The following is a 12595-nucleotide window of genomic DNA, read 5'->3' as shown; positions in this document are numbered from 1 at the left end:
CCTTGGCCAACTCATTCTGACTTCTGTTTTCTTCAACTGTAAATGGGGATGATGATGCCTTACCTTCCTCCAAGAGTATTAAATGAGAAAACATTCTGAATACTACAAAGGCAATTATCTACATTTCTAATGCTCCATGTATCTAAGGCCATTTAAACATTTTGGCAACTTAAGTTCAACATACCTAAACACAAATGCATTGACTCCCAAAATCAGTTTCTCCTGTAGACTTCTTAAAGTTTCTTTTATTATTATTATTATTATTTTTTTGCTTTTTTAGGGCCACACCTGCAGCATAGGGAGGTTCCCAGGCCAGGCATCCAATTGGAGCTGTAGCTGCCAGCCTACGCCACAGTCACAGCAACACCAGATCCGAACTGCGTCTGTGACCTACACCACAGCTCGTGGCAACGCCGGATGCTTAACCCACTGAGCGAGGCCAGGGATTGAATCTGAAACCTCATGGGTCCTAGTTGGATTTGTTTCCGCTGTGCCACAATGGGAACTCCTGACTTTTCAAAATTTCTTATCTAGATGACTGAAGCCAATTTTCACTTCCTTCCCTCATTACAACCTGCTTTTTACCCAATTACCCAACCAACCACTAAGGTCTGTCAATCTTCCTCTAATGACTTCCTTCTTTTCCACAGCCTATTAACATCTTCCCTGTATTATCTCATGTCTAGGTCATTGCAACTGACCTCCTTTTTCCCCAACAATCAAATTCAAATTCAGCCCTCAACTCTCATCTTGAGAGACAACTTCCAACTGTCTACTAATCAAATCATTTTCAATAGTAGATGACAATCCTGAGTCCATTCATACTAACATTTTTGACAAGAACTTCTTGCAAGGCTCCCAATGATCCCCACCTGCTGATATTCACACCTTTGTATGGACTGAACGTCATCACTTTCTTCTAATGAATAGTGAAAAGTGCTGCAACTTCACTTCCACACCTAGATTATGAAATATTGTTACTTCCTTTGTCCTAGCACTCTCTTCTCACTTCCTCACTCTGAAGAAACAAGTTGCCAAGTAGCATGATATTCTGTGGAGAGGCCAATGCAGCCAGGAACCAAAGGAGGCCACCAGGAGTCAGTTCATGAAGAACTGAGGTCTGTGTCCAACAGGTCAAAAGTACTGAATTGTGTCAAGAGCCACATGAATGAGCCAGGAAGAGGATCCTTCCCAGTTAAGCCTAATGCTGAATGTGGCCTTGTGAAAGACCAGAGGACCCAGCTGTGCCACACAGATATTTCTGACCCAGTCTCTGAGATAACAAACATTGCTATTTCAATACACTAAATTTGGGAGTAACTTGTCACACAATAACAGAAAACACACTATCTGATATATTTCTAAATAAATTCCAGATAGATTAAATAATTAAATATAAAACTACCAAATTTGGGAGTACCCTGGTGCCTCAGCAGGGTAAGGATCTTGCATTGTCACTGCTGCCACTCTGTTCACTGCTGTGGCAGAGGTTTGATCTCTGGCCTGGAACTTCTGCATGCTGTGGGTACAGCAATCCCCATCCCACCCGCAAAAAAAAAAAACTAACATAAAGTCTTTGAAACTATACAGAAGAAATCAGTAAAAGATAATGCCTCCAGGGAGGGAAACTGGGTGGTGGCCAGAACAAGTATGTTAGGTAAACATTTCACTGTATATTTATCTTTTGCCTATTAAAAAAAAAGTCACCAAAATATTTTAAAGTATTATTGATTTTAAAAATATTAAGGATGTGAGTTTGATCCCTGGCCTCACTCAATGGGTTAAGGAGCAAAAAAAAAAAAAAAAATAAATAAACTAATAAATAAATAAATAAATAATATTAAGGAGTTCCTGCTGTGGGACAATGGGTTAAGAATCCAACTACAGTGGCTCTGGTTGCTGTGGAGGCATAGGTTCAATCCCCGATCAGGTGCAGCAGGTTAAAGGATCCAGCACCGCTGTAGCAGCTGCTCAGATTAAATCCTTGGCCTGGGAACTTTCATTTGCCACGGCTGGGCCATTAAAAAAAAAACTATCCTGGAGTATTTTAAAATAGAAAGCAGGTATATTAACAAAAATATTAAGAAAAACATTAATAGAAAAATAAAAACATATAAGCAGATATCTCACATAAGAAAAATACAATTAATCAAAGAGTGAACTCAAAATGGATCAAGACCTAAAATGTAAAGGTAATAAAATATAAAACTCTTAGACAAAAACATGGCCAAATCTATTTTTTTTTTTTTTTTTTCCTTTGTAGGGCTGCACCTGCGGCATATGGAAGTTCCCAGGCTGGGGTTGAATCAGAGCTGCAGCTGGCAGCCTGTGCCACAGACACAGTAAGGCCAGATCTGAGTTGTATTTGCAACCCACACCGCAGCTCACAGCAATGACAGGTCCCTAACCCACTGAGCAAGGCCAGGGATTAAACCCACATCCTCATGGATACTAGTCAGGTTCTTAATCCACTGAGCCACAACAGGAACTCCCATATGTCGAAATCTTTATGACCCTGGACCTAACAATGGTTTCTTTTTTTTTTTTTTTTTTTTTGTCTTTTTGTCTTTTTGCCTTTTCTTGGGCCGCTCCCGCAGCATATGGAGGTTCCCAGGCTAGGGGTCGAATCGGAGCTGTAGCCACCGGCCTACACCACAGTCACAGCAACGCAGGATCCGAGCCGCGTCTGCAACATACACCACAGCTCACTGGCAACGCCGGAACCTTAACCCACTGAGCAAGGGCAGGGACCGAACCCGCAACCTCATGGTTCCTAGTCGGATTCATTAACCACTGTGCCACAACGGGAACTCCCTAACAATGATTTCTTACATGTAACACCAACTACAAGCAAAAGAAGAAAAAAAAATAGGAGTTCCCACTATGGTGCAATAGGATTGTCAGGTGTCTCTGCTGAGCCAGGACAAAGGTTTGATCCCTGGGGGGCACAGCAGGTTAAAGGATCTGGCGTTGCCATACCTACGACATAGGTCATAATTGCAGCTTGGATTTGATCCCTGGCCCAGGAAGTTGATATGCAACAGAGCAGCCAAAGAAAAAAAGAAGAAGAAATAGATTGGATTTCCTGAAAATTAAAAGCTTTTGTGTTACAAATAATATTATCAAGAAAGTCAAACAACCACCTACAGAATGGGAGAAAATACTTGAAAATCATCTATCTGATAAGGGAATTTTATCTAGAATACAGGGGGAAGGGAAGTGAATGGGATGGACTGGGAATTTGCTGTTAATAGATGCAAACTATTGCCTCTGGAATGGATAAGCAATGAGATCCTGCTGTATAGCACTAGGAACTATGTCTAGTCACTTATGATGGAGCATGATAATGTGAGAAAAAAGAATGTATACACTTACATGTGACTGGGTCACCTTGCTGTACAGTAGAAAACTGATAGAACCCTGTAAACCAGCTATAATGGAAAAAATACAAATTTCTATTTTTTAAAAAATAGAATACATAAAGAACCCTTACAACTCAATAATAAAAAACACAAATAACCCAATTTAAAAATGGCCAAAGGAGGGAGTTCCCATTGTGGCTCAGTGGTAACAAACCCAACAAGTATCCATGAGGACGCATGTTCTATCCCCTGGCCCCAGTCAGTAGTTTAAGAAGCCAGCATTGGCCTGAGCTGTGGTGTAGGTCTCAGACACAGCTCTGATCTGGCATTGCTGTTACTGTGGCTGTGATGTAGGCCAGCAGTCACAGTCTAATTCGACTCCTAGCCTGGGAACCTACATAGCCTGTGAGCGTGACCCTAAAAAAAAACGTATGTCTATGTGTGCATGTATATATACACATTTTTATAAAAATAAAAGTGGCCAAAGGATATCATCAAAAAGCCTATGAATAGGGAATTCCCATTATGCCTCAGCAGCAAGAAACCCGACTAATATCCCTGAAGGCTTGTGTTGGATCCACGGCCCTGTTCAGTGGGTTAAGCTTCCAGCATTGCCATGGCTGTGATGTAGGCTGGCAGCTGCAGCTCCGATTTGGCCCCTAGCCTGGGAACTTCCATATGCCGCAGGTGTGGCAGTAAAAAAAAGAAAAAAAAAAGAAAAGTCTATAATAAATGTTGGAAAGGGTATGGAGAAAAAGGAACCCTTCTACATTGCTGATGGGAATGTAAACTGGTGCAGCCACCCTGGAGAACAGTCTGGTGGTTCCTTAAAAAACTAAAAATAGAGTTGTCATATGATCCAGCAACACCACTCCTGGACAAGCATATATCCAGATAAGACAAAATCTAATTTGAAAATATACATGCACACCAGTGTTCACAACAGCACTATTTACAAAAGCCAAGACATGGAAGCAACCTAAGTGTCCACTGACTGAAGAATGTATAAAGAAGAAGTGATATATATACACAATGGAATATTATTACTCAGCCATAAAAAGAGTGAAATAATGCTGTTTACTTATCATATTAAGTAAAGTAAGTCAGAAAGAGAAAGACAAATATCATATGATATCACATACACATGGAATCCAAAAAAATGATACAAGAAGTTCACGTGTAGCTCAGTGGGATCTGGTATTGTTACTGCAGAGGCTTAGGTTGCTTCTGTGGTGTGGGTTCAACCCCTGGCCCAGGAATTTCCCCACGCCACAGGTGAGGAAAAAAAAAAAAAAAATTCAAATGAACTTATTTATGAAACAGAACAGTCTCACAGACACAGAACACAAACTTATGGTTATCAAAGGGGAAAGGGGGAGGGGAAAGATAAATTAGGAATTTGGAATGAACAGATATACAGTACTATATATAAAACAGATAAACAAGAGTTCCCGTCATGGCTCAGTGAAAACGAATCTGACTAGCATCAAAACAACAAGATACCATTTCATACTAGGATGGCTAAAACCAAAAAGGCAGATAATAACAAGTGTTGATGAGGATGTGAAGAGATTAAAACCCTAATACACTGCTGATAAGAAGGTAAAACAGTGCAGCTTATTTGGAAAACAGAATAACAGTTTCTCAAAAAGTTAAATTGAGTTACTATATGACCCAGGAGTATATCCAAGAGAAATGAAAACATATGTCCACACAAAAACTGAATACACATGTCGAAAGCAGCACTATTCATAACAGCCACAAATGGAAACCACCCAGATGTCCATCAACTGATGAATAATCAAAATCTGGTATATTCATAAATGAAGTATTATTCAGCTACAGAAAGCAATAAAGTAACAACATAAATGATATTTATGAACCATAAAAGCATTATGCTAATTAATTTTCTAAGCCTGTAAGCCCAGGGTTTGAACCACAAGGTCTTTCCTAAATTTCAACCATTCCCTAAGACATAACCTAAAATCTCCATTTTTTTTCCTCAAGTTTCAGAGAGAGCTGATGAGGCCAAGGAAGAAAATGAGATAATAAACAGAAATATGAGCTTAAGTGAAGACGATGATGTATCCCTCCAGCCTGTAAAGGAAAAGGGCCAACCAAAGAAATGAGAAAGGAGCAATTCGACAACTGTCAGAGGAAAAAGGAGAAACCAAGGGAAAGTAGTATCAGAAAACCCAAAAAAAGAATAATAACAGATACACATACACATTATCAATTAGAATAATAATCTAAAAACATTCACTACTTTTTACTCATATCCTTGGTAAGGACAGAGCCAACTCTCACGGGTTGGGCAATAAATGAGGGTTAAGGAAAAGGAGGCAGTTGAGTGTAAACTACTATTAAGAAGAAAAGATTTGGGGAGTTCTCGTTGTGGCTCAGCAGTAACAAACCAGACCAGTATCCATGAGGATGCGGGTTCAATCCCTGGCCCCACTCAGTGGGATTAGAGTCTGGCATTGCCATGAGCTGTGGTGTATGTTACAGACTCCGTTCAGATTCTGGCGTTGCTGTGACTGCCATGAAGGCCAGCAGCTGCAGCTCCAATTTAGTTCCTAGCCTGGGAACTGCCATATGCCACAGGTGCAAGCCCTTAAAAAAAAAAAAAAAAAAAAAAGGATTTAGGTTGGTTTTTATTGTTGTTGTTGTTGGTTTTGTTTGTTTTTTTTTCCCCTCTTTTTAGGGCCACATCTGTGGCATCCTGAAGTTCCCAGGCTAGGGGTCAAATCAGAGCCATAGCAACACCAGATCCAAGCTGCATCTGTGACCTACGCCTCAGCCTGCACAGGAATGGAAACTGCATCCTCATGGTATCGTATGAGTAGGGTTCTTAACCCACTGAGCCACAATGTGAACTCTTGTTTGTTTGTTTGTTTGCTTTTTCAGGGCTTCATTCGCAGCATATGGAGGTTCCCAGGCTAGGGGTCGAATTGCAGCTACAGCTGCCGGCCTATGCTACAGCAATGCCAGATCCAAGCTGCGTCTGGGACCTACACCACAGCTTACGGCAACGCTGGATCCTTAATCCACTGAGTAAGGCCAGGGATCGAACCTGAACCTGTGTCCTCATGGATGCCAGTCAGATTCATTAACCACTGAGCCACAACAGGAACTCCCTGTTAATTTTAAAGTCTATAGAAACTATGGGCCTCAGAGGAAGAAGCCAGGTAAGAGGGGCAACACAGGACAATGGAAAAAAATTATTTGATCAATGTCCTAGAGGACAAAGGAATAAATTCGACCGAGAGGTGGGATGAATGATTAGCCTTGAAGACTCCTCATTTAAGTAAAAATATGTGTCAGTACGTAAACGCAATAATGCATTATGCATACTGACGCAAAGACTTTGAAAAACTTACGGTTTCCAAATGAGACAGGTTGGGGGGTTGGGGGATGCACTGAGGGTTTGGGATGGAAATGCTGTAAAATTTGGTTGTGATGATTGCTGTACACCTATAAATGTAATAAAATTTATTGAGTAATTTAAAAAAATAATGCATTATACATCTGCATCTTTGGGGAAGAGTTCCATATAACTGCATTTTCCAGATCCTTAAGCATCTTTCTTTTTTTTTTAATTTGAGCTATTTTCCTTGAAACTGTTCACCACTATTCTCCAAAACAGACTGCTTTCCTGGATGACTTAAGGTTATTGCAACTATGATTACTATTCGAGGAAGTAATATGGCTGAGTCTGCATGTTAATTTTTCACATATTTGATTGTCCTATGTTGTCAGTTGCCATTTCCTGTTACACTTCCCTGATACCTTTTTTATTTATGCTCCCAACAGATTCTAGTTTGAAAATTACATAACCATTAAGCAATACTCTTAATAAGGGATAATATGGTCCTGAATCAAAGTACAGGAGCAAAGGGTATGGCTTTATGACAACTCTCCCCAGTATTAAGAAAACTGTTTCACTTTTCAATTCAATAAAGACTGGGTTAATTCTTTAATTCAAAGAACTAAAGATGTCAGAAGACTGATCTCTGACTACATGAAATATTACTTTATCTTGTTTCCTTAAGTCACATTAAAATAACCCTGCCAAATTACTGACAATTTTATATAGTTAGACTTAAACCACAAAAACACATCATGTATTGCAAAAGTGAGCAGGCGTTTCTCAGTAACTAAATATATTTTAATCGCTTACCTATAATAATTTACCAATAAAAAGTTATATTCTTCTACATTGTTTCTATACGTTAATACGTCAAGCATATTTCACATATATGGATATTATTCATGATAAATGTATACAGCCTTTACAGAATCTTGACTTTAATCCCTTTCAAATTTCACAACTACAAAACAGCACACAGGCAGTCAGTTAACCAAAATTTAATTTATTCCTGTACTTCCAATACCATGGCATATTCAATTTCATTCATTCTTAAGAGTCTGAATAATCCAGCAATTCTACTTCTGAGTATTTTCTGAAGAAAAGGAAACCAATAACTCAAACATTCACTGAAATATTATTTATGATGTTCACTGCAATATTATTTACAATAGTCAAAACATGGAACCTAAGTGTCCATCAAATGGACAATGATGAATGGATAAATAAAATGTGGTATGTGGTATACATAAAAAATGGAATATTATTCAGCCATAAAAAATGAGGAAATTTTGCCATTTGCAACACATGGAGAGACCCTGAGGGCATTATGCTAAGTGACATCAGTCAGACAGAGAAAAGACAAATACTGCATGATCTTGAAAAAGAATGGATGTGTGTATATGTATAACTGAATAATTTTTTTGTACAGCAGAAATTATCACAGCATCGTAAATCAACTATACTTTAATAAAACTTCATAAAATGAAAAAAAATACTGTATGATCTCACTTATATGTGGAATCTAAAAAACAAAACAAAACTCATTAATACAGAGAATTACATGGGGGTAGCCATAGGGAAGGATGACTGAAATGAGTGAAAGTGATCAAAAAGTACAAACTTCCAGGTATAAAATAAACAAGTCCTGGAAACGTACAGTATGGCAACTATAGCTGATAATACTGTTATTATACAGCATTATTACTATTTGAACGTTGATAAGAGATTAGATCTTAAAAGTTCTCATCCCCCCAAAATTGTAACTATGTGTGGTGATAATGGTAACTAGATGTATTAAGGTGACCATTTCACAATACATACAAAATATCAAATCATTATGTTGTACACCTGAACCTAATACCTCATATATTTCTCAATTAAAAAAAAAAATTCTAGGAGTTCCCGTCGTGGCTCAGTGGTTAACGAATCTGACTAGGAACCATGAGGTTGCTGGTTCGATCCCTGCCCTTGCTCAGTGGGTTAAGGATCCAGCATTGCCTTGAGCTGTGGTGTAGGTTGCAGACGCGGCTCACTTCCCTCGTTGCTGTGGCTCTAGCATAGGCCAGTGGCTACAGCTCCGATTAGACCCCTAGCCTGGGAGCCTTCATATGCCGCAAGTGCGGCCCTAAAAAGCAAAAAAAACAAAAAAACAAAAAAAACCCCAAATCAAATTACAATATAGGAAAAAAGAGGAGTACAGCATCAAATCAGAGTCAAAATTAACTCCAAAGCTGTAGAGAAAGTCCAGAGAAACATTTCTGTGTTCTCCAAAGGGCCTTCAATAGATACCTGTTGAATGGACAAATGAATTAAATCTTGCTAATGAAAGATGAGACCCCAGATCCAAACGAGATGTATCTGTTACCTGCGGAAGTCAGTGGATAAGCTTTACCCTTCAACAACTGCAGGAACTCGGGGTCCAACACACCCCCACCCTCACCTTGGAGAAAGGGCCATACCTGTACTGCCAGCCTTTGGCACTGCCACCTCTGCTGCTGCCGCTGCTGCTGCTGCTGATTCCACCCCCACAGCTGCTGTTGCTGCTGTTCTTGTTGGGGGTCACCGCGGTGGCCAGGCCCTCCAGCCTTCCTTCGCTCTCTGAGACTTTCATTGTTGACAGTGGTTCACCTCCCTGCATCTTAACTTCAAAGTCCATTTGCCCCTCTCGGGCGGAGAGAACAACTCTGTATGGTAGTTTTGTAAGTGGTGAGATTTAAGATTTGATCTGAAGGTGATCCCAATTGCCAAATGAGACGGTGGCTGGAGTAGGAACCATCAAATAATCCAGGGAACGAATACAAGCATTCCTCGTGAAGGAAAACTTTTAAGAGGAGAGGAGTAGCGATGAGAATAGATGTCCTTTAAATAGATGTCTCCTTTCGGGCAAAAACAAGGAAGAAAAAAAAATCACCCTGCCCGAGGACTTGGTGGCATGCTCAAAGGAGAAGCAGAAGGAGCGTGGGGAGGTCGCGGACTCCAGCCAAGAGGGCTGGGAGGAGGACGGGCCACGGACCGGGACTCGCGGCCTGACCTCTGGGCTGACAGACTTGACCCGCCGCGCTCCCTCTTCTTCTCCAGCCGGTCCTCAGCGGGAAGGGCCCCGTCCACCCCTCTCGGCGGTTCCCGCCGCAGCCCCCAAGACTGAGCGGGAGCAGCCCGCGCGCAGCCGGGGAGGAGGGTTGGGGAGGGAGGCCGCCGGGGGCGGGACGCCGGCTCCCAGGGCTACCCTGCCTCCGGCAAAGGCGAGCCGCTCGGGGCGACTTCCTCCAGCACGCTCGGCCTCGGGCCCTCGACTCGGTTCTCAGGGGCGGACTAGTCCCTCACCCTCTCCCCAATCCAAATGTGAGAGCCACAACGGCGGCCGCCGCCCCACCCACAGTCCCACGGTAGGTCACCCACCCGCCTGCTCTCTCCCCGCCTTCCCTTCCGGAGTACCATGAGCTCACTTCCCTCAGAGCGGAAGCCCTGGGCGCCATCTTGGAGCAGGGCGCGCAGCCCTGAAGGGGGCGGAGCCTCGGGGATAGCGGGGCCTGGGCGGTGGACTCCAAAGGAAGGGCGGGGAGGGTGGCAGAGGGCGGAGGCAGGGGGACTGACGAAGAGGGAGAAGTAAAGGACTTAGCGCCCTAGTGGAGGGTGGCTTCCGGTCTTCCTAACCCGGTGCAGGCCTTCTGTTCCAGGGCCCATTCCAGCCATTTTAGGGAGAAAACTTAGAAAAATGTCATTTCTATAAGAAATTACAAAAACAGGGAGTTCCCCTCCTGGCGCAGCGGTAACAAACCCGGGTGGTATCCTCGAGGACATGGGTTTGATCCCTGGCTTCCATCAGTTGGTTGGGGACCTGGTGTTGCTGCGAGCTGTGGTGTAGGTCGCAGAGGCAGCTCAGATCCAGTGTGGTTGTGGTGTAGGCCCCCAACTGCAGCTCCAATTCAACCCCTAGACTGGAAACTGCCATGTGCTGCAGGTGTGGCCCTAAAAAGATTAAATAAATAAATAAAATTACAAAACCAAAAACCATCTATTCATTTTAATAATTTTACAAAAAAAAAAACCTGTGATATTGGCATAAGGCAAATCAGTGTTATAAATAAAAAAGCAACTGTTGGGAGTTCCTGTTGTGGCTCAGTGGGTTAAGAATCTGACATAATTTTAGTGAGGATGCAGTTCCATCCCTGGCATCTCTCAGTGGGTTAAGGATCTGGTGTTGCCGTGAGCTGTGGTGTGGGTCGCAGACGCGGCTCGGATCCCGAGTTGCTGTGGTGTAGGCCGGCGGCTACAGCTCCGATTAGACCCCTGGCCTGGGAACCTCCATATGCCGCGGGAGCGCCCAAGAAATGGCAAAAAGACCAAAAAAAAAAAAAAAAAAAAAAAAAAGTGAGATATGGAAATGCTATAAAATTTGGTTGTGACGATCATTGTATGCCTATAAATGTAATAAAATTCACTGAGTAAAAAAAGAAAAAGAAAATAAGTGAGATGGAGTGGAGAACTTACCTTAGAGAAAACAGTTGAGAGGAGTTACCTGACATGGCGCAGTGGAAATGAATTCAACTAGGAACCATGAGGTTGAGGGTTCGATCCCTCGCCTCAGGATCCTTCCTTGCCTTGAGCTGTGGTGTAGGTCCAAGATGGGCTCATATCCTGAATTGCTGTGGCTGTGGTGTAGGCTGGCAGCTGTAAGCTCTGATTCGACCCCTAGCCTGGGAACCTTCTTATGCTGTGGGTGTGGCCCTTAAAAGCAAAAAAAAAAACCAAAAAAAACAAACAAAAAAAAACAGTTGAGGAAAGTTATCTATGAGGAGATGATATTTATTTATTTATTTGTCTTTCTAGGGCCACTCCCTCGGCATATGGAGGTTCCCAGGCTAAGGGTCTAAACAGAGCTGTAGCCGCCGGCCTTTGCCACAGCCACAGCAACGCCAGATCCCAGCCGCCTCTGCGACCTACACCACAGCTCATGGCAAGGCCATATCCTTAACCCACTAAGCAAAGCCAGGGATCGAACCTGCAACCTCATGGTTCCTAGTCGGATTTGTTAACCACTGAGCCACGACGGGAACTCCGAGGAGATGATATTTAAAGTGAGAGATTAAAGAAAGGCGAGGAAGCTAAGGAAAAAGCTAGCTTTACTTATTTGGGGACAAGAGAGACGTGGGAGGAAATTCTCTTGTGGTGCAGCAGGTTAAGGATCTGGCATTGTCCCAACTGCGGTGCAGGTTCAATCACTGGCCCAGGAATTTCAGCATGCTGTGGGCGAGCCAAAAAAAAAAATAAAGAAAAAGGATAGAGACTAACCAGCATTGGTTATTGGGATGTGGAGAAATTGAAACCTTCATATACCACAGGTAGAAATCTGAAAGGTGGTATATCCATACAATGGAATATTATTTGGCTATAGAAGGAATGAAGTGCTAATATATGCTACAACAAAGATAGATTTCAAAAGCATTATGCTAAGCACAAGAATCAAGACACCAAAAGCCACATATTGTATGATTCCGTTTATAAAAAATGTCCAAGATAGGCAAACCTATAGAGGCGGAAAGCAGATTAGTGGTTGCCAGGTGCTGGGAGGAAGGAGGCATGGAAAGTGACTGCTAATGGCTATGAGGTTTTTTGAGGGGTCATGAAAATGTTTTAAAGTTAGATTAGTGATGGAGTTCCTCTGTGGCTCATCAAGGTTAAGAACCCAGTGTTGTCACTGTAGCAGCTCAAGGCACTGCTATGGCACGGGTTTGATCCCTGGCCCAGGAACATGCCATGGGCACAACCAAAAAAAAAAAATTTAAATAAAACAAAATTATTTTGGTGGTGATAGTTGCACAATCTTGTAAATATACTAAGACCTACTTAACTGTATGCTTCA

At 42.2% G+C, this 12595-nt stretch overlaps 1 protein-coding gene across 5 annotated transcripts in view; it reads right to left on the bottom strand.

Annotated features, from left to right (window-relative positions):
- OSBPL11 (oxysterol binding protein like 11) overlaps positions 1-10160 on the bottom strand; it is an 88771-nt gene extending 78611 nt beyond the window's left edge. For all 5 annotated transcript variants that reach the window (XR_014824617.1, XR_014824618.1, XR_014824616.1 and 2 more), the window contains exon 1: positions 9192-10160. Coding sequence is in view for 2 of the 5 variants with exons in the window: in XM_021070201.2 (XP_020925860.1) it covers positions 9192-9388 (197 nt within the window). In the remaining 3 variants the exon portion in view is untranslated. The remainder of the gene's footprint in view (positions 1-9191) is intronic.
- Between the last annotated feature and the right edge of the window lie 2435 nt (positions 10161-12595).

This window comes from Sus scrofa, chromosome 13 (genome assembly GCF_054392235.1).
Source record: "Sus scrofa isolate SSC_HxYL_T2T_F1_AM1 chromosome 13, Sscrofa_HxYL_maternal_Yorkshire_Landrace_v2.0, whole genome shotgun sequence".
NCBI classification, from domain to species: domain Eukaryota; kingdom Metazoa; phylum Chordata; class Mammalia; order Artiodactyla; family Suidae; genus Sus; species Sus scrofa.
This window is presented reverse-complemented; position numbering and strand designations above follow the sequence as displayed.